This window comes from Pan paniscus, chromosome 7, assembly GCF_029289425.2.
Source record: "Pan paniscus chromosome 7, NHGRI_mPanPan1-v2.0_pri, whole genome shotgun sequence".
NCBI lineage: Eukaryota > Metazoa > Chordata > Mammalia > Primates > Hominidae > Pan > Pan paniscus.
Window position 1 is genome coordinate 121,226,788 of NC_073256.2, and position 21,007 is coordinate 121,247,794.

Sequence of the window (21,007 nt, forward strand, 5' to 3'; positions counted from 1 at the left end):
CTAGTGGTAACTACTTTCAGATTTTTTTATTTTCTATATGCTCTACCACTTTAAATGAAGTCTGACACTCTTCCTGCTTTCTGTCATTACGTTAGCCATTAGATCTTTGGAAACCATATTTACAAAGGTTTTTTTTAATGCTCTGACGTGTTCTGATTTCATAAACACACTTAAACTCTGTCACAACATGCAACTCAAAAGACTGTGTAGGATCAGGGATAGAATGACATATTCAAAGAATTGCATTGATTTTTGGGTGTCTTTAAATTAAAACCGAAGGTGTTTGTTTTTTTTTTACATTTAGTTCTTTTGGGAAGTAAAATTAACTCTGTAGTTATAATGCCAAGAACGAATTCTTTCTTTCTCTCCTACTGTCTTGTTTTCTCAAACTGTGACTGAGTTATTGCTAAATGTCAGACCCTACTTTAGGTATTCTTTACAATAATAAAGTCTCTGGATGAACAGCATTAGCAGTTTGGCTACCCATTGCACATTTTTTTCTAGACTCTTGCTTAACTGTACAGTGGCCTGTAAGCAGTGATGTGCTGGTAAATATTTGACAACAAGCTTACCAAAGAAAAAAGACCTGATTTACTGCATTAGCCTGTTTCTGTGGTGTCAATATCCATGGCTGAGTTTAAGCTACCAATGTGACATCACTGAACACAGAATTGGGAGGAGATGCTCATGATAGACTCTTGGCTCCAGCAGCCACTGATTAAGGAATTATGACTTGTGTTGTACTGTTCTATGTCTTATTTGAAATCACTCTCTCCTTGGCTTGTATTTCATCAGATAACCTGCACATATTTTTTGTTCCTAGACCACTTGTATCTATTGTAACCTTTTATTTACTTGTTTATAACAAGTTTGTTGTTAATTTACTAATGAGCGTAGATGTCTTAAAGAGTTCTCACTTGAGACAAGTCGGCTTTAGTTGACATTATGTTTAACTAAATGTAACATAGATCTCATAACCACATGCTTAAATAAAGAAGTTTATGTTTTTCTCATGTAAAAAGAAGTCTGGAGGTAGACAGCTCAAGGATGATGCTATGCTCAAGGAAGTTAACAGAGACCTGTCTTCCTCTTGCTTAATGCCCTGCTACAACAATGTGTGGCTCTCAAACTCAAGATTAAAAGAGGGCTATTGTGTTATAGGTAGTAGCACCACATTACAGTTAAGTTGAAAGAATAAAGTATGAAAGGTGTAGGCCTATTGGGCTTATGTCTTTTCACTAAGAATGCGTAGCTTTGTAGAAACTGTACCTAATAAACTTCTATCTAAATCTTATTGGCCTGAATCACAGCCACGAGAAAACCCAGAAAAGAAATTTGTCAGACCAGGCACACTGCTGCCCTGAATAAAATTTGGATTCTATTTGTAAGAAAGTAGAGAGATTAGATATTCAGTAGGCAACCAATTGTATTTGCCACATTCTGTTTGTCTTTGGTTCTTTTATGGATTTTATAAAGCTATTAATTCTTACTGCTATCTTGTCAACTTTCAGTTTAAGAAGTGTTATTTGAACCCTAAATCATGAAGTTCTGGGTGCACTAGAGCTGCTTTAACTGAACACAACTCTAGACTTAAAATGTTTTGGTAGATAGGATATCCTCCTTTTTACTCCTATGTTTCCTCCCTCATGGATGGAGCTGCTTTAAAATAATATTCCTGGCTTCCTCCTATCCCTCTTCTATTCTGCCCCTTGGGATAAGGAAGTGAGCATAAGTAGCAATTTCTTTGTTTTTCCTCTTTCTCTTGGGAACAAGATGCTCACAGAGAGTGTACATTCCTGTTCCTGCCACAAGTTTTATAGAAACAGGCTGTAAAATAGTCTCAGACCAATGTAGTCTTTGCCTGGATGGGTGTGTCTGTATGATTCTGAGTTTTTGTATTAGGAATCCCACTTTTTACATGGAGACCAATTCTACAATTTCTGTTTTGTCAGTAATAGAAGTAATATTTCATGTGTCGTCTACCTCTTTTTTCTGTTTCTGAATTAGGTTAGCAGTTGGCCAAGGGATAGTTTACTGAGAATTACTTTTAAAAAGCAGCTTGTTGCTGTTGCTTGAAACATGTGGCATGTGGTTTGTTGTTATCTCTTTCTAGCCTTAAATAGAACAAGCCAAACATCAGAATTATCATGTAAAATGTGATATTAAATATGCAATATTTTGATTTTTAATCTCAGGAAAGATTTTCATCTCATTAAGTGACTATTTTTGCTGTAAAACTGGAAATATTTTAAAGAAACCATATGACTACAGCATATATAAAGGTGCCAGAGTGCCTGTATTTCAGAAAGGAAAAACACAATTTTCATAGAAACAGGGCTCAGAAGCATCATGACAGCTGATAAGAAAGCAACATACAGATTTTGGGGTCTGTCTATGTCACAGATTCTGTGTCAACAAAGAAAAGTTTAGGTTCAAGTAATAGAAACCCCAAATGAGGCTGGCATTAAAATTAAAGATAATTTATTAGTTTACCTCATTGAAACTTCAGAAGTACATGAGTTGATTCAGGTGGGGATTGATCCTGAATCTCCTGTAAAGCGACCTAGAACCTAATTTCTTTATTTCTATTTTTAATTATCACTATGTGGATATTGACTCCATTTGGGGAAGGTTCTCTGACTTATGCCCTTAAATTGTCTTCTAGTGGCTGTGAGAGTTACATGAACTCTCAATCATGAAACAATAAGTCTATGTCTCAGTGCTGTCAGACCAATGTCCTTAAGAGGCACTGTGATTGGACCAGCTTAGGTCATTGTGCTAGTCATTCTGAACAGAAATGGTACATTCTGATTAGCTCTGCTAATCATGGCTCAACCCTGAAGCAGTTGAGGCCAGTTCAATCAAAACCACAAAGCTTAGAATGGAGGAGACATTCCTTCCGTTTCAAGGAGAAAGAGAAATAGATGACAGAAAGCCAACAACAGACTTCATTACAGTTGCTTCCAGAGTACATTTCCTATTTTCTTCATTCAAAAGACTAAGTAACCCTAAAAGTCACCTACTTTTAGCTTGTAATCTAACACATTTTTAGAGAATAGATTTAAATTAAAGGCTAAACAAGTAATTTCACAGTGTGAAATTATTTTCTATCAGTTACTTTTAAAATTGCTAAAGAAACTTTTCTATAAAAGTGTTAAAAACACGTAATTTGGAGGAATTTATGTTAAAAACATATCCACATTTAAAAGAAAATTCTAACTGTGTTGTCTAATCTGGTGACTCATCATTCTCATGGTCTCAGACATGCCTCTTAGTTGATATCCCTCTTTTAATGTGGTGTTTAAAAAAGAACACCATGTTTAAAATATGATCAGATCACATAGAAACACTTGTTGAAATTTAACAACCTTCTTTTACAAAACTCAGCCTCACCAGCATCTGGTTGCATCTGCTTCCTCATCTTATTTGGAGCCTAGCTCCAGCAAGCACCACACTTTTTTGTTTGTTTGTTTGTTTCTTTTGGTTTTTTGCTGGCTCTAATGCATCACTGGCAGAGGAAATTTCTATAGGAGTGTTGGGAAAGAAGCTGGCAAGAAGATGAGAGCTTTATTGAAGAGAGATTTACTTCAAGAGCAGAATTATTAAAAAGAGATTAAATTTTTTTTATTTCTATAGCTTTAGGGGTACAAGTGGTTTTTGGTGACATGGATGAATTGTGTAGTAGTGAAACCTGAGCTTTTAGTGTACCTGTCCCCTATATAGTGTATATTGTACCCAATAGGTGATTTTTTTTATCTCTCACTCGCATCTCACTCTCCCCAATTCTGAGTTTCCAATGTCCATTATACACTCCGTTTTATACCCATGGCTTAGCTCCCACTTATGAGTAAGAACATACAATATTTGGTTTTCCATTCCTGAGTTACTTCATGTAGGGTAATGGCCTCCAGTTCCATCGAAGTTGCTGCAAAAGAGATGATTTCCTTATATTTTATTGCTGAGTAGTATTCCATGGTATATATGTACCACATTTTCTTTATCCACTCATCAGATGATGGGCACTTAGATTGATTCCTCATCTTTGCCATCGTAAATTGTACTGTGATAAACGTGTGCAGGTGTCTTTTTAATATAATGACTTATTTTCCTTTGGATAGATACTCTCAGTAGTGGGTTTGGTGAATTGAATGGTAGATCTTGTTTTAGTTCTTTGAGAAATCTCTATACTGTTTTCCATAGAGGCTGTACTAATTTACATTTCCACCAGTGGTGTATAAGTGTTCCATTTTCAGCACATTTGTGCCAACATCTATTGTTTTCTGACTGTTTAATAATGGCCATTCTTGACTGGGGTAAGATGGTATCTCATTGTGATTTTAATTTGCATTTTTCTTGTGATTAGAGATGTTAAGAATTTTTTCATGTTTATTGGCAACTTCTATATCTTCTTTTGAGAAATGTTTGTTCATGTTGTTTGTCTACTTTTAGTGGGATTATTTGGTTTTTTTTGCTGATTTGTTTGACTTCCTTGTACAATCTAGATATTCGTCCTTTGTTGCATATACAGTTTGTGAATATTTTCTCCTGTTCTCTAGGTTGTCTATGTGCTCTGTTGATTATTTTGCTGTGCAGAAGCTTTTTAGTTTAATTAAGTCTTATTTATTTTTGCTTCTGTTGCCTTTGCTTTTGGGATAATAGTCATAAATTCTTTGCCAAGTCAATGTCCGGAAGAGTTTTTCCTAAGTTTTCTTCTAGAATTTTTATGGTTTTAGATCATATATTTAAGTCTTTAATCCATCTTGAGTTAATTTTTGACAAAGGTGAGAGATAGGGATCCAGTTTCATTATTCTGAATGTGGCTATCTAATTTTCGAAGCACCATTCATTGAACAAGGTATCCCTTCCCCAGTGTATGGTTTTTTTTTAAATCCAAACTTATATTTTAAAAAACACCTTATGAAGAAGTAGGGTCGTCTGAATTTTTAAATTTTTTGTTTCCGTAGGTTTTTGGGGAACAGGTGGTATTTGGTTACATGAGTAAGTTCTTTAGTGGTGATTTGTGAGATTTTGGTGCACCCATCACCTGAGCAGTATACACTGAACCCAATTTGTAGCCTTTTATCCCTCACCCCGTTCCCACCCTTTCCCCCTGAGTCCCCAAAGTCCATCATCCTCATGCCTTTCATCCTCATAGCTTAGCTCACACTTATGAGTGAGAGCATATGATGTTTGCTTTTCCATTCCTAAGTTACTTCACTTAGAATAATAGGCTCCAATCCCATCCAGGTTGCTGCAAATGCCATTATTACGTTCCTTTTTGTGGCTGAGTAGTATTCCATTGTGTGTGGATTGTGTATATATGTGTATATATATGTGTATATATACACACACACACTATTTTATAGATATATATATATATATACACACACCCATATACATAACACAGTTTCTTTATCCACTCGTTGATTGATGGGCATTTGGGCTGGTTCCATATTTTTGTAATTGTGAATTATGCTGCTATAAACATGCACGTGCAAGTACCTTTTTCGTATAACAACTTCTTTTCCCTTGGGTAGATACCCAGTTGTGAGATCAAATGGTAGTTCTACTTTTAGTTCTTTAAGGAATGTCCTGTTTTCCATAGTGGTTGTACTAGTTTACATTCCCACCAGCATTGTAGAAGTGTTCTTTTTTCACTGCATCTACACCAACATTTATTTTTTTTTTGATATTTTGATTATGGCCATTCTTGCAGGAGTAAGGCGGTATCACATAGTGGGTTTGATTTGCATTTCCCTGATCATTCATGATGTTGAGTATTTTTTCATATGTCTGTTGGCCATTTGTATATCTTCTTTTGAGAATTGTCTATTCATGTCCTTAGCCCACTTTTTGATGGGATTGTTTGTTTTTTTCTTGCTTATTTGTTTGAGTTCCTTGTAGATTCTGGTTATTAGTCATTTGTCAGATGTATAGATTCTGAAGATTTTCTCCCACTTTGTGGATTGTCTGTTTACTCTGCTGCTCAGTGTATGTTTTGTTGGTTATAGGTATTTGGCTTTATTTCTAGGTTATCTATTCTGTTCCATTGGTCTATATGTCTACTTTTATACAAATCCCATTCTGTTTTATTTACTGTAGCCTTATAGTTTAATTTGAAGTCAGGTAGTGTGATGACTCTAGCTTTGTTCATTTTGCTTTGAATTACTTTGGCTATTGAGGCTCTTTTTTTTTGTTCTATATGAACGTTAGGATTTTTTTTTAATTCTGTGAAAAAAAGGATGCTGATACTTTAATAGGAATTGTGTTGAGTCTGTAGATTGCTTTGAGCAGTATGATCATTTTAATGATATTGATTCTTCCAATCCATGAGCATGGGATGTTTATCCATTTGTTTGTGTCATCTATGATTACTTTCATCAATGTTTTGTAGTTCTACTTGTAGAGATCTTTCACCTCTGATATGGTTAGGCTTTGTGTCCCCACCAAAATCTCATCTTGAATTGTAATTCCCTGGTGTTTAGGGAGAGACCTGTTGAGACGTGATTTGATTTATGGCGGTGGTTTCTCCTATGCTGTTCTCTTGGTAGTGAGTGAATTCTCACAATATCTGATGGTTTTATAAATGGTAGTTTTTCCTGTACTGACACACACTCACTCTTGCATGCTGCCATGTAAGACATGTCTTTTCTTCTCCCTCTGCCGTGATTGTAAGTTTCCTGAGGCCTCCACAGCCATGAAGAACTGTGAGTCAATTAAGCCTCTTTCCTTTTTAAATTACCCAGTCTTAGGTATTTCTTTATAGCAGTGTGAGAACAGACTAAAGCAACCTCCTTGGTTAAGTATATTCCTAGGTATTTTATGTGTGGTGAATCACATGTATTGACTTGTGTATGTTGAATCATCCTTTCATGCCTGGAATGGAACCTACTTGATTGTGGTGAGTTATCTTCTTGATATGCTATTAAGTTTGGTTTGCTAGTATTTGTTGAGGATTTTTGCATCTCAGTTCATCGGAGATATTGATCTCTATCTCTTTCTTTTTGTTGTGTCCTTTCCTGGCTCTGATATCAGAGTGATACTGGCTTCATAGCATGAGTCAGGTAGGATTCCGTCCTTCTTAATCTTTTGATGGTTTCAGTAGTATTGGTACCAGATCTTCTTTGAATGTTTAGTAGATTTCATGTGTGAATTCACCTGGTCTTGAGCTTTTGTTTTGTTTGTTTGAAAATTTTTTTATTGCTGATTCAATCTCACTACTCATTATTGATCCCCTGAGGGGATCATCAATTGTGCACGATTTTCTAGAGGTTTGAGTATCTAAGAACCTTTGTCTTTTAAATAGGAGTTGAAAATATTGTCATGAATAAAATAAAAATTAATTTAACTAGCATCTGATTCATAGAATCTTTTTGTTGTTTTGTATTTTAAGATCCAATTGTAATCTTAACTGGATAATAAGATTACAATTATTCTCATGAAAACCTTTTAGATCCCAATTTGGGTCCTCAAAAATTTGAATGCATGGGAAGTAGTTACAAAAGCAATAAACAAAAGAAAACATGTTAAGAGTAAAGAGTTAAAAATGAGGAAAATAGTCCTGAAAGGAGAATAAACACTCTAAAGAGAAAGGGAGAAGGAAATTGGAGCCCTAGAAAGATCAGTAGAGAGTGAAGGGAAAGCACTAGTGGTATTAAAGGTGATACAAATGAAAGTCTGGGGTAGATGAATAAGAGGAGCTAGAAACAAGATGATTGATAGAGAAAGGCATTGGCACCAGAGTGTGCATTACAGTTGGAGGAACACCACCAAGAGAACTCACTGAGGGGGTAAAAGTGAATGGAAGGAAAAGTAAAGAGGAAGAAGGATTGCTATTAACTGCAATGTTTCTGAAATTTTCTTGACTTAAGAATAAAAATAAGCTGTGGGCAAATGGATTTTTTTTTTCAGTTTGGTATGAACTGTGGGGTCTGTATGGTTGAAATTACTGGTTTTACATTCCTATGAAAATGAATTATTTTGAATTTTTATTGCCTTTCTCTTTGAATAATCTACCAGTCTTTATTAGAAATCTGAGAGGTAAAAAAATCACATTCTCTGTCCACATCTTCCCCCCAATCTTTTCAAGACCTACATTTAATTCTAAAATAAAATGATAGAGGTGAATACCTATACAAATATGGAATGGTACTACCATATATTCCTAGACCGTCATTTAAACTTGCTGTTTGTGAGATCTAAAAACAGCACAGCACTTTTTAATCTTTTTCTACTCGTCTAACACTGGCCTTTTCTCAGTTTTATATAAAAGTATTTGGAAACATTTAAATATAACTTTCAGAGTAGTAATATTAGTATCCAGATAACTGGCTTTTGCTAGGAAGGAATTTGTGTGGCCTTATTAAAATTCTTTTTAATTTTTTTTAAATCACTGAATGAGCATTGAGATGTTAATTGATAAATTAAAATGAGCAAAATTTGATTTAAACTTAGTGTCTAACCAACTTCTTAGTTAATGGAGCACATTACTTTTTATTAAATTTGTACAAAAACTGCTGCTTCTTGAACCTTTGGGGAAACATTGCCTTTTTACTGAAGATTAAGAAACTTGTTAGTGAATAATTGAAAAGAAGTTACAGAATAGGCCTGTTAAACTATTACTATACATTTTATGGTGAAAGCTTAAGCAGCACAATTATCAATAACAAGCACATAGAATTGTTATTTTAGAAATACTGCAATTCATATAGGAGAAGGTGATTTATAAATTTCTAAATCCACCAGTTATAAGCGTAGTGCCCAGAAATGCCTTGGATGCAGCTTGCATTTGGTGTTCAGTATTGTGAGGCACTAATCAGCTAAGTACCATAATCCTCCTTACAGGGTACATTCTTACTTGACCTGGAGCTATATACAGCCACATAGTAACAGCATTAAAGAATAACCTTTTTCTTAACAGGCCCATCACTAGAGGATTCTATGACTCCATCCTTTGAATGAGTGTTGTTTTTGTGTAATTTTTTAGTAACTTAATTTTGAAATAAAACGATTGTAAGCAAGTAGAGACTTTCAAATCATCTGATTAAGGATGGCTCCTATGATTTTGCCAGGGCTAGAAGGATTAAATGAAAGCACTGCCTGGCACACTGTTGATGTATTTTTGTCAACATGATGCTTCATGCTCGACAGATGTGCATTGGTTGAACAAAGGTAAAACAATAAAAATATATTAAATCTTAATTGTGATATGTAAAAATTTATATATTTTTGTTTTTTTATAAATAGAAATTGATTTATTCAAAGCTTTTTGTAGGAATTATAGAAATGGGCCTTTGTTTTCATGTTTTACAGGATTATATACTTCTGTTAAATCCTTGATTTAATGTGTTTTAACAACTTAAAATTTTCGAATTTGGTTGCAATGTTATGTTTAAACTGTATGGTTAGTTAGCATTGTGTAATTGTATTCATGAAGTATTACATTAGTTTATTTAGCAATATCCATGCTTTATAAAGATTTTTAAAAACAAGTAGGTATTTTTTCAGGTTATTGATTTTTCAAGAGTGATTTACATATTTTTATTTATAAAGTAACAATTTTTTAATGATCTCTACTAATAATGCTTATGAGTCAGGAATTTTCATATAGGTAGTACTTAATTTAATAATATAAAATTTGAATTTACAAAAATTAATAATCTTCAAATTTTGCACTGTATGTCCAGTGTTGTCATAATTTTTAAAAATTGCATATTTCTACAGTTGAGTTAAAATATGTAAATATTACAGTGTAGGTTTCCATGTAATTTTTCACTGTTTATAAATGTTTTCAAATGTTCATTAGACTATATGTTCAGAGATTTGATGATTCTTTTATCAATATGGTCAGTATTATAGGTGGTATTAGTAACACAAGTCACTTAAGATGGTAAAGCCTGTAAATATTAAAATGGAAGTTATGGTAAAAACATGATGAATTAATTTATGGCATGTAAACCCTGGATGCCTTTGGGAAATCTGGAAGTGATTTTAATTGGGAAAGAAGCTTCTTTGGAGTTTTCCCATCAGTCAGTATGCTTTTTGGACATAGAATTTAAGGAGTCTAATTGGTAGGATTTCCTACGCAAACTATTTTGCATAGTTAGAATAACATTTATAATGGAGCATCAGATGTGTTATACAAGCTAGAATATTTAGAAATAGATTGAATAGTCCACATGACAAACAATTGTAAGCAAGGAATAGAAATGATACTTACTACAGTAGATTTAGGATGTTTAAAATGTGGTTTTCTATAAACTGGTTCTAATTAAGGACAGAATACTATGGCAAAAGAGAAAACAATTCTAACAACACAGGTGGCAATAAAGAGAAGTGAATCGATATTAGGTAAATATAAAGTGAATATAAATATATACTGATATTATAACAGAAATAAGGATAATAGAATGCGTAGGAGTAAAGATTAAGGCACTATATGATGCCACAAATACATTTATACTAAAGAAAGGCGTAATTTTGGATTCTGCCTCTTAATTTCTCAGGGTCTTTGAAGGATTAAGTGAAATGTAAAATCCTAGACGAATTGTTCCTTTTCCTTTGTATTATAACAGATGAATTAAATACTGCTAAATGCCTTATGGTTCTGTAGAGAAATGTACAAATTATCAATGATATTGCTTTATCTATTAAATATTTTCCACCTGATGATAATAAATGCTAAGGCTTGTTTATAAAGGCCAATAGCAAAGATATACAGTAGAAACACATTACTTGAATTTACACTGATTTTATTTAGTTCCTGAAAGGAATATAGTATCTATGAAATATAGAAGTTTAAAATTTAAAGGACAGTATATATGAAGTAATTCATAATATAGTTGGTAAAAATTGTTTGATAGAATATTTATTATTTTGAAATAATTGATTGCAGGTTCTTCATTGTTTGATACATGTATTGTTAGAATGAAATCTTGCCTTGTTTCTCGCATAGTGTTAACGTACTGTAAGGTACTATACCTTAAAGGGTATTCTTGAAAACCTAAGTCTTTGTAACAGTGACAGTAGTCATCCCAATTTCCGATTATAACCACTGTTCCATTTTTATAGTGGTTATAATCTTAAATCCAGTACAAATCGACATCTACAGTATGATTCACATATTTCTGGCAAATTTGATAATCTCTAGAACAATGTGATTGCTGGATTTAACATTGAATTCAATTTTCCTAAGGTATGATTTTTAAAAAGTACTTAGATGGCTTGCTAGTGACTAATTATTAATAGCCTTTCTCTTGGAACTGAATTCCATAATAGGAAGTAAATATTCTTATTTATCTGTAAGATAAAATATAATCCCCTGTTATAAAGACTCATTGTATTCACTTTATACTCTACTTACTTTCAAAAATTCATGTTAATTCCTTAAGATAGGAATGAAATATTCCTTTTTTTAACTTCTATCCTAAAATACTCAGTTTAACATTAAATGTATTATGGGAAATCTTTAATGCATTAAGCTTTCATGTAGGCTTATTAACTTGATGAAGTTGTGGTATCAATATTGTAAAATCATAGTACCTAAGAAATGGAAGATGGTTTTAGAATCATTCACCCTCTTAAGAACAAGGAAGATGTCTTAATCATTTCTGCATTCCTAATTTATAAGATAGTGTGTGGCATTTATTTCTTAACCTAATATATGTTTGTTAAAGTAATATATAAGTTAACATGTAAAATCTATGCCTCTCAATTTAAAGCACAAACTCCTAAGGATTTAATGGTTATATAGTTCGAAATAACTGGCTAATTACAAAAGTATGACTAAGAACTGTAGATTCCTTAAATCTAGTGTTCTCTTCATGATAGACTACTATCATGCTAGAGTTTTTTTTAGTCAAATGTATAAAAGTAATGACAACAGTAAAATGAATGATGCACAGTGCACACACACATATACACAGATACATAGGGTGTTGGGTACTATAAATTTTTTTGAATGTTTTGTTTTGATTGTAAATTTTAAACTGTAGGAATCTATGGTTTTATGTAACAATTGTAATCTAAAAGATTTGTAATTAAGTCCTAAGTGTTTCATATATAAATGTAAATGCTAAAAAATATCACATCCACTTTCTTAATTATAAAACATTTAAGGGATAGACTAATTTTTTCACTTTCTACAGTACTTATTCCTTTATAGTTCCAGGTTAGAGTTTATCCTGGCTTTGTACTTACATGAGATTTGAAAGGTAGAGGATATACAGAAGCCATTATTGTCAAGCATTAGTTGTTGGCTAGCAGATGGGCAGATATAAAAGTCTTAGTGGCTCCTGGGCAAACTCCTGTTAATTGGCCACCCTGATGCTGTAGGTGGTTCAGGTAATTGCTGGCAGATTTCCATAGACTCCTGACATTCACAGCAGCTTTCTAATGTCCATTTTGAGAACCCTTGTCTTTGCATCTTCAGGCTAAGATCATCAGCATTAACTTTCTTGGCCTTTATTCCTGTAGCCCATTCAACTGTTATGTAGCTTCTGGTTCCTGAATTAAAACCCTTCCTACCTGGAAAACCTAGACTAACTTCTGTTTTCGTTAGTGAACCTAATTGGTAGATTGGCAGACTGTGTTCCAAATATGAGGGGAAAAGGGATTCTGTGACCCGGGGGAGATATTAGAGAAGAGTGCTGATTTTGCCAGGTTGGGTCATTCTACTGTATCCTTTATCTGCTCTTGCTTTTGGGCTAAGAAACCATTGACTAAGAAATTCACAACTGAACTGTTGAATCTTAGTCATCTTTAACTTCAGCTGACTTCACTCTTTCATTATCTCCTGTTCATGTCCGGCAAAATCCCCATAATAGTTTTCTAAACCTTTTCTGTTATCTTCAGGATTCTAATCCTATTGCTTTTCATGATTAATAGTTGATATTATCTAAGTTTATTCCAGAGAAAAGGTTAGTGTGAATATTTTGTTAACAGGGTATCATGTGTGATTGCAAGGTTCACTAGGTTTTACCAGTGTTAGAAGGGTAAGTTGAGAAGGTAATAAGCAGTTTCTTCCTCTGAGACTATAAGGAAATATGAGGGGTCAGATGTGGAGACTTAGTAGAATAATATCACCAAGTTGTTCTTAATCTAAATGAAGATGGAATAAAAATAGCAGTTTTTTCTGATTTCTAGGATTTTTGTAATGAATAAATCATTATTATTTGTCTATTTTTATTGCTTATCTCAAGGTAGATCAATAAAAAACGGTTGGAGACATGATGATAAAATGAAAATTTAGGTGAACCAATACTAGGAATGATCTAGAAGATGATGAATGAAAAATGATTTTTAAGAGCCAGCACTTAATTTTAGTCAGAAAGTATTCAACTCTTGAGCCAAATCAGTTTGGCTTCATTACATTTTCAGGTAACTTTCATATCAGCATGTTAGGTATAGAGAAGATGGAGGAAATATTTTTCTAAGCTGCTGAATAATAGTTGGTGGGTAGTGGAAGTGTACGTAGCAAACCAAGCAAGGAAATTAGAATAAATGCTAGTTTATAGCAGTGGAATATCATATTATCTAATTTTCAAGCATAAGCATATTCCAGATATAGTGTTGCAGGCACTTAATAACCACAACAAAGTACTTATTTGAACTGAATATAATGAATACTACTAAAACTATTGTTACGCTATGCCTTTAAAATGAAATTTTAAAAAGGCAAAAGGACTACTTAGTTATCCATCAACCTGCCAGCAAATCAATGAAATGTAAAATTGATAAACTTTTGCTCTTCTCATTGTTCTTTTCCTTTGGTTACTTAGGAAAAGAAGCCCATCTGTGTCCAGAGATCAGAATAGAAGATACGACCAAAGGGAAGAAAGAGAGGAATATTCACAGTATGCTACTTCGGATACCGCAATGCCTAGATCTCCATCAGATTATGCTGATAGGCGATCTCAACATGAACCTCAGTTTTATGAAGACTCTGATCATTTAAGTTATAGGGACTCCAACAGGAGAAGTCATAGGCATTCCAAAGAATATATTGTAGATGATGAGGATGTGGAAAGCAGAGATGAATACGAAAGGCAAAGGAGAGAGGAAGAGTACCAGTCACGCTACCGAAGTGATCCGAATTTGGCCCGTTATCCAGTAAAGCCACAACCCTATGAAGAACAAATGCGGATCCATGCTGAAGTGTCCCGAGCACGGCATGAGAGAAGGCATAGTGATGTTTCTTTGGCAAATGCTGATCTGGAAGATTCCAGGATTTCTATGCTAAGGATGGATCGACCATCAAGGCAAAGATCTATATCAGAACGTAGAGCTGCCATGGAAAATCAGCGATCTTATTCAATGGAAAGAACTCGAGAGGCTCAGAGACCAAGTTCTTATGCACAAAGGACCACAAACCATAGTCCTCCTACCCCCAGGAGGAGTCCACTACCCATAGATAGACCAGACTTGAGGCGTACTGACTCACTACGGAAACAGCACCACTTAGATCCTAGCTCTGCTGTAAGAAAAACAAAACGGGAAAAAATGGAAACAATGTTAAGGAATGATTCTCTCAGTTCAGACCAGTCAGAGTCAGTGAGACCTCCACCACCAAAGCCTCATAAATCAAAGAAAGGCGGTAAAATGCGCCAGGTTTCGTTGAGCAGTTCAGAGGAGGAATTGGCTTCCACGCCTGAATATACAAGTTGTGATGATGTTGAGATTGAAAGTGAAAGTGTAAGTGAAAAAGGTAAGCTTTCTAATCATACATTTTGCTGTAATTGATTAGATAAGCGTTTTTTTAATAGATTGCATTTCTGAGTGAAAATTTAATAGGTATTACTAGTAGCTTTATTTTAAAAGTCTTTTAATGGCATCGAACGTGTGAAGAAAATTTCGTGTTATAAAAAGTATCTTCTGTTGTTCATGTATAAGAACGACAGAATGATGTTCTATTGATTTTTAAAAATTGCCTTCTTGCTTTGTTTCTGAAAGTTTTCTTGTATCATTTGACAGCATATTTCAAAAATATCCATTAACTGTAGTTTTTAAAATAACATTTATTTTTTGTCTCCTTATAAAAGTAACAATATATTCACTATAAAACATCTGAAAAAGTCCTCAAAGCATAAAGAATGAAATGCAAGTTATCCATATTTCTTCCCCCAGATATAACCATTGTTAACCTTTTATTGTATTTTCTTTCTTTTTTTTCCTATGCATGTATGGTTTATAGATTTATAAAATTGATATCATGCTATATATAATTTTGTATACTGATGCTTTCAATTGTTATCACATCATAAGTGATTTTTTTCAAGCCATTAGATGTTCTTTAGTAATACGTTTTAAATAGCTACACTAATATTCTATCATAAGATTATACCACAAACTAAATATTTCTTTATTTGGGGCATTGCCGTGGCTTCCATTTGCCAATGTAAAAATTATAATGGTTATCTTTATACATACTTTTTGCGTACATCTCTTGAGTATTTCAAAAATATATATTTGTACTTTGGATTATTTTAAGCTTTAATTCAGATTACCAAATTGCTTTCCAAAAAGGTTGTAACATGCTTTACTCTTGTCAGATGTACTTGAGTTTTCAGTCTCAATTCACCAAATCTTTGCCAATTGAATAGCCACAAAAATGCTCTCTTTGTCATTTTAATTTGAATTTGATTGTAAAGTTGAATGTTTTATATGTTTATCTGCATTTGATATCTTCTGTGAATTATCTGTTCATTCCTTTAATTCCTTCTGCCCATCTTTCTCTGGGTATTAGTTTTTCTATTATTGATTTATAAGCACTTTTTATATAGTTAGGATTTTACCCCATTTAACTATTATTTGCCAAATACATTTCTCATTTTAATGTTTATCTAGTATTTTAATTTGTTTATTTGAAACTGTTGAATTTAATGTATCTAAACCTTTGTATTTGGTGATTTTTTTTCCATTATTTTCATCTTTAAAAGCTCTTTATTCGCTTCCAAATCAATTATTTAACTGTATATTATCTCATTTTTAAATTATTTTTAACCATTAACTTTTTTAACATTCTGGTATTTATTTTGGTGTATGACAAAAATATACCAGATGGATGAGTATCATACCAACTTCCTACCCCCAATTTCCTTATACTATTTGATGAATAGTCCATTTTTTGTTTATCGAATCAACAGGAATCACTAAGGGAATTCAAGAAAGGAGCTAGGTATGAAATGATTATGGAATCATTTTATACTGTACCAAAATAATTAGTTAGAACACATTAATTGTTTCCATTCTGAATTAAGAATAAAAAATGTGATATAAAAATAACTAACAAGAAATGAGGGGCCCACAGGAAGAGCCATAAAATTTTACTGAGTAACATAAGGAAGATGTGAGTAGTGGTTCATTTCATGTTCCTAATTAGGAAGGCTAAGTAGTATAAAGATGCAAGCTCTTTGCAGATAATCTCTTGGAGTTAATAACATTCTAGACATAATACCAGTTGGACCCTTGAAGTATTTTATTTCTAAAGTTAATCTGGAAGAAACAACACTTGTAAGAATAATTAAGAGTAGTGAGGGAGAACTCACTTGACCAGATAGTATAAAATGACAATAATTGAAAATGTGATACTGATAGAAAATTTGGACATATCGGTGAAATTCTAATATAATATATTAAAACTAATAAATGATAAAATATAAAATGCACAACAATCCAAGGGGGGAGAGATAAACTATTCAACAAATAGGGTTGGGGAAATGCATATGAAGTTTTAAAAAATCACATTAGGGATATTTCATATTTGTTGCATTCAAATCATAAATACTAAGAAAAACTTGCTTATTAAAATATAGTTATCTATAAAGAGCAACTATCGATCTTAATTAATTTTTTATGGAGTATATAGAGATTTTATTTTCCCTAAGCTGTAGTACTTCCTTAAGTATATTTAATAATCTTTAGTTTGGTCATTTTTCACATTTGCCAGAGTATATCATGATACTAAAAAATAAGAAAAAGGATAGTTTTGTTATCTTTGGTGGTTTGGTTTAGATTCTATCTGGTAGGTATTTCTATTATCCTTTGCTAAAGTAATGCCTTCACTTGTACCACATAAAAATGTAAAAAACTCAGAAATGTATCAATTCAGTGCTTGAAAGCTTTTTTATATGTGATATCTTTATTTTAGTATTCCGAAGTATCCACTTATAAAAGTCTCATATAAGTAAAAAGGTATATATGAGTTAAATTAAAATCCTATTTGAAACAAATTAGCAAAACTAAAACATTTATCAAATATAGAAAAAAATGGCTTTCACTTTTTTTATTCCAAAACTGGAACTTCTAATAGACGCTCTTGAAGACAGGCCTCTTTCTCATTTATTTAATCATTTGTTTCACAGAGGACAGTTTCTGCCAACATGTATTTGGCAGAAAACTACACTTTAATTTGAATTTGGAAGAATAAACTTGAATGAAGTAATCTTTTTTCTGTTTGATATTTCCCCCAATAATTGAATTCAGTGAGGATAAATTGTAGCTGTTGAGACACTGGGATATTATGGGAAAGAGATTGAGTTATGTCTTGACTTTTCATCATTAAAGTAGCATTTTTTTATTATTTGTGGAAAATTGGCAATTTGATTTGGGAATAAATTACCTTTAGAAGTATCTAACATTGTGATTCATCTTTGATAGTTAACTAATGTTAGAAAATTCTTCCTAATAGTTAAAGAAATTTTGTTAGTGAATTTTAAACATGTTTTTCTGTATTTTTATATGGAGAGACATCATTCTGAGAACAAACCAACTTTTAAAAAATAATCATCACTTTTCTTTATTATCCCTACACTAAATAACTCCAAAGAATGTGTTTTACAACTCAGATATCTTTCTCCTTGTCTTTACTTTTCTGTTTTTTTCAATTTTGTGCATAATCTTTCAAAAATATGCAAGGCAAATTTGCATCAAGTTATCTAATTTTAAAATGTTAACCAACACTTTATAAATAGCACCAGGGAACATTATCATTGCAGAATAATTTTTTTTCGAGGTCCTAGTACATCATAGCTTCTACTACGTAGCAGAATCTTTCCTGGTCTATAAATAATAAAATTCCTTGGAAATTGGTAGCAAGTTTATAATTTACTCTACCTAATTTTTTTTTCTCTGCTGTCCTTTTGGATATTCTGTTTCTTTTCTTCTTCTATCTTTAGCCTTATTGGTGTGTTAGTGACTTTGGCTCGTCTCTTACTTGTCACTTCGGATGGATTTCATTATTTTAAATATACAGAGTTTCACTCAAATTTATAATAGATGTCATTTCATTCAGTATGTTCTGTTAAATGATGCTGCTAATTACAATGACTGGGCCATTGTTTGTGTAACAAAAACAGAGAGGTTTCATGGGAAGAGTATCAGTTTTGGAGTAAAAGAGGATGATCAAACCCTGGTTCTGTCCTTCACTATGTGATTTTGTTCTACCTTTTTAACCACTCTAGGTCTGTTTCTTTACCTATAAATCTGTAAATCAGGATAATAGTATCTTTATTGTTCAGTCATTGTAAGGATCAAATGAGACTGTGTATACACAATACTCATCATACAGTATTCAAATCATTTTTGGATTACTTAATGTTCTGTGATAGTTAAGACTTCTATAGGACAACTCTCAAGAGCTTTGAATGAAAGTATAATTGTGGTCATACGGATGTGGTCATTTGTGTTGGTTTCACCTCTTCCAAGATCTGTCCTAAACTGAATGAAGCTTGTTTTCAGGGTGGAAAGAATATGCTTAACTTGTTGAGATGTAATTTTGAGATGTAATTCAGTGTCTCACTGAATACTGAACACCTATTTACTCATTTTTCTGCCAAGAACTCTTTCAGTGCCTATAATTTGCAAGGTGTTGGACTGGATCCAGTGGAAAATGTAGAAATGATTTACACATTTTTTCTATTCTGGAAATTGAAAATCTAAAATAACTAGCAATATAAGGCAATTGTACTAAACAGGTACCGTAGGACTTCAGAGGAAAGAAGCATTAGTTTTATTTACTGATTTTTGCGCACTCTGTATGTCTTGTAACACTTTTCTTTTACTCAGTGTGATATAGTTTGCTTTTTATAACACTAAATTGATCGCTTTCCCATACTTTCTGTTCGGTTAGGAAATTGCAAATTGATTTTTTTTTCTTTTTCGTTTTTTGTGTGTTTGTTTGTTTTTTGCCTTTGGACTATAGAAGGAGGTAAGTCTTAGATTGCTAATGTCATAGTATTTCTGAATTTAAATATTTTGAACATTCTTCTCAAAGTTTAAAATATATTTTTTCATAGCCTTAAAAAGTAATATTGGATTTGTAATTTGATCTATTATTTTCTTATTGAGTAGTCTATAGCAGGTTTCTCAACCTCAGCACTATTAACATTTGAGGCTGGATAATTGTTGTGTTGCACTATCTCATGCTTTGTAAGGTATTTAACAGCATCCCTGGCCTCTACCTACTAGATGCCAGTAGCACCCCTAATCACAGTTGTGACAGCCAGAAATATCCCCAGACATTACAAAATATCTCTTGTGGGGCAAAGTTCACCATCTCCAACTCTCGTCCTCATCCTTATCCACTTCATTGGGTCTCCTCCCCACTTCACTTTCAGAACCAATTGAGAGGATCATAACCATCATTTTTTTAAAAAGAGTAGACTAGAATAGAGTAGAAAATATCAAAGTCAAGTTCACAGAGTAAGGATAATTGTGTTTGGTAAATTTTTGTTTTGTTATAATGTAAAATATATATTTCTTTCTGTAGATTATGGCCAAAAATGTTTTAAAGTTACTCACTTATATTAGAATTTTGTGACTTACTTGATGCTCGTGTTTCACGTTTAGACCCAGAGAAAGGTCTAGAAATTGGTTTCACTGGCGAATTAATATCTTGTATAATAGATTCTGAACTTTTCATTAGATATATTTTAATCTTAATATTATAATCCAGTGAAATTTTTCACTTTAATTAAATAGCCATGTTGTCAACCATTTGCCCAACTGCACAAAAGATGCCCCATTTGATCTTCTTTAAGTTGAGGTCTGTTGTGGAGAGTTTTAGTTTCTTCTGTGTCTCATGGCCTAATCTGACTATTTTTACCTGGTAGTTGCAGGCCTTTTTTTGTTTCTGTATAAAATTTTGTGTAAAAAGTGGCCTAGCAAATGTAAGAATACATGTGTTTAGTTTTCTAGCTATAAATTATGAAATGTTTGAATCAATTCTTACAGTTTTGAAATTAGCACAACACACTTCTACTTACTTTGTAAGATGAGAGGGTGAATGGAAATGGTGGTGGATTAATTTGGAGAGAAGACCTAGCATAGGAGGAAGGAAAAATAGACTACACCTTTCAGATAGAAGCATTATCCTTTAAGCTTTTAAAACAAACCCAAAAGATGTCGGCTTTGTATTTATCTGAGTTTAGATGTTGTAAGTATCATTAGTGAAATTTACTGACTTACATAATCTCATAATTTTTTATAATTTTTAAGTAATGAATTTACTATATGTTTGTAAAGAAGATAGGCTGTTGAAGACAATATACATTAGCAGTGTGAGGAAAATATTAATTTGTGGTATTTCAGACCAATTAAACATCTAAGGAATTCTAAACCAATTGGACTCAAAAATTTTTAGGACAAATTCTAATAATAAGAATATGTTAAAAATTCTTAGATAGCTAGATAACAATTTTTTTTTTTTTAATTTGAGACAGGGTCTCACTCTGTTATCCAGGCTGGAGTGCAGTGGCTAATCATAGCTCACTGCAGTCTTGACCTCTTGGGCTCAAGAAATCCTTCTGTCTCCGCTCCCCAAGTAGCTGGGACCACAGGCTTTCACCACCGAGCCCAGCTAATTTTTTTATTTTTATTAGAGATGAGGTCTTACTATGTTGTGCAGGATGGTCTTGAACACCTGGGCTCCAGCAATCCTCCTGCCTCAGCCTCCCAAAGTGCTGGGATTACAGTTGTGAGCCACCACTCCTGACTTGTAATAAAATTTACT

The 21,007-nt window shown here is 32.9% G+C and overlaps 1 protein-coding gene across 49 annotated transcripts in view; it reads left to right on the plus strand.

The window, feature by feature from the left end:
* The window catches only part of RIMS2 (regulating synaptic membrane exocytosis 2), a 743,118-nt gene that overhangs the window by 360,098 nt on the left and 362,013 nt on the right, over positions 1–21,007 (plus strand). For all 49 annotated transcript variants that reach the window (XM_034966469.3, XM_055116819.2, XM_055116823.2 and 46 more), the window contains one exon: positions 13,779–14,704. In XM_034966469.3, coding sequence (XP_034822360.2) covers positions 13,779–14,704 — 926 coding nt within the window. The remainder of the gene's footprint in view (positions 1–13,778; positions 14,705–21,007) is intronic.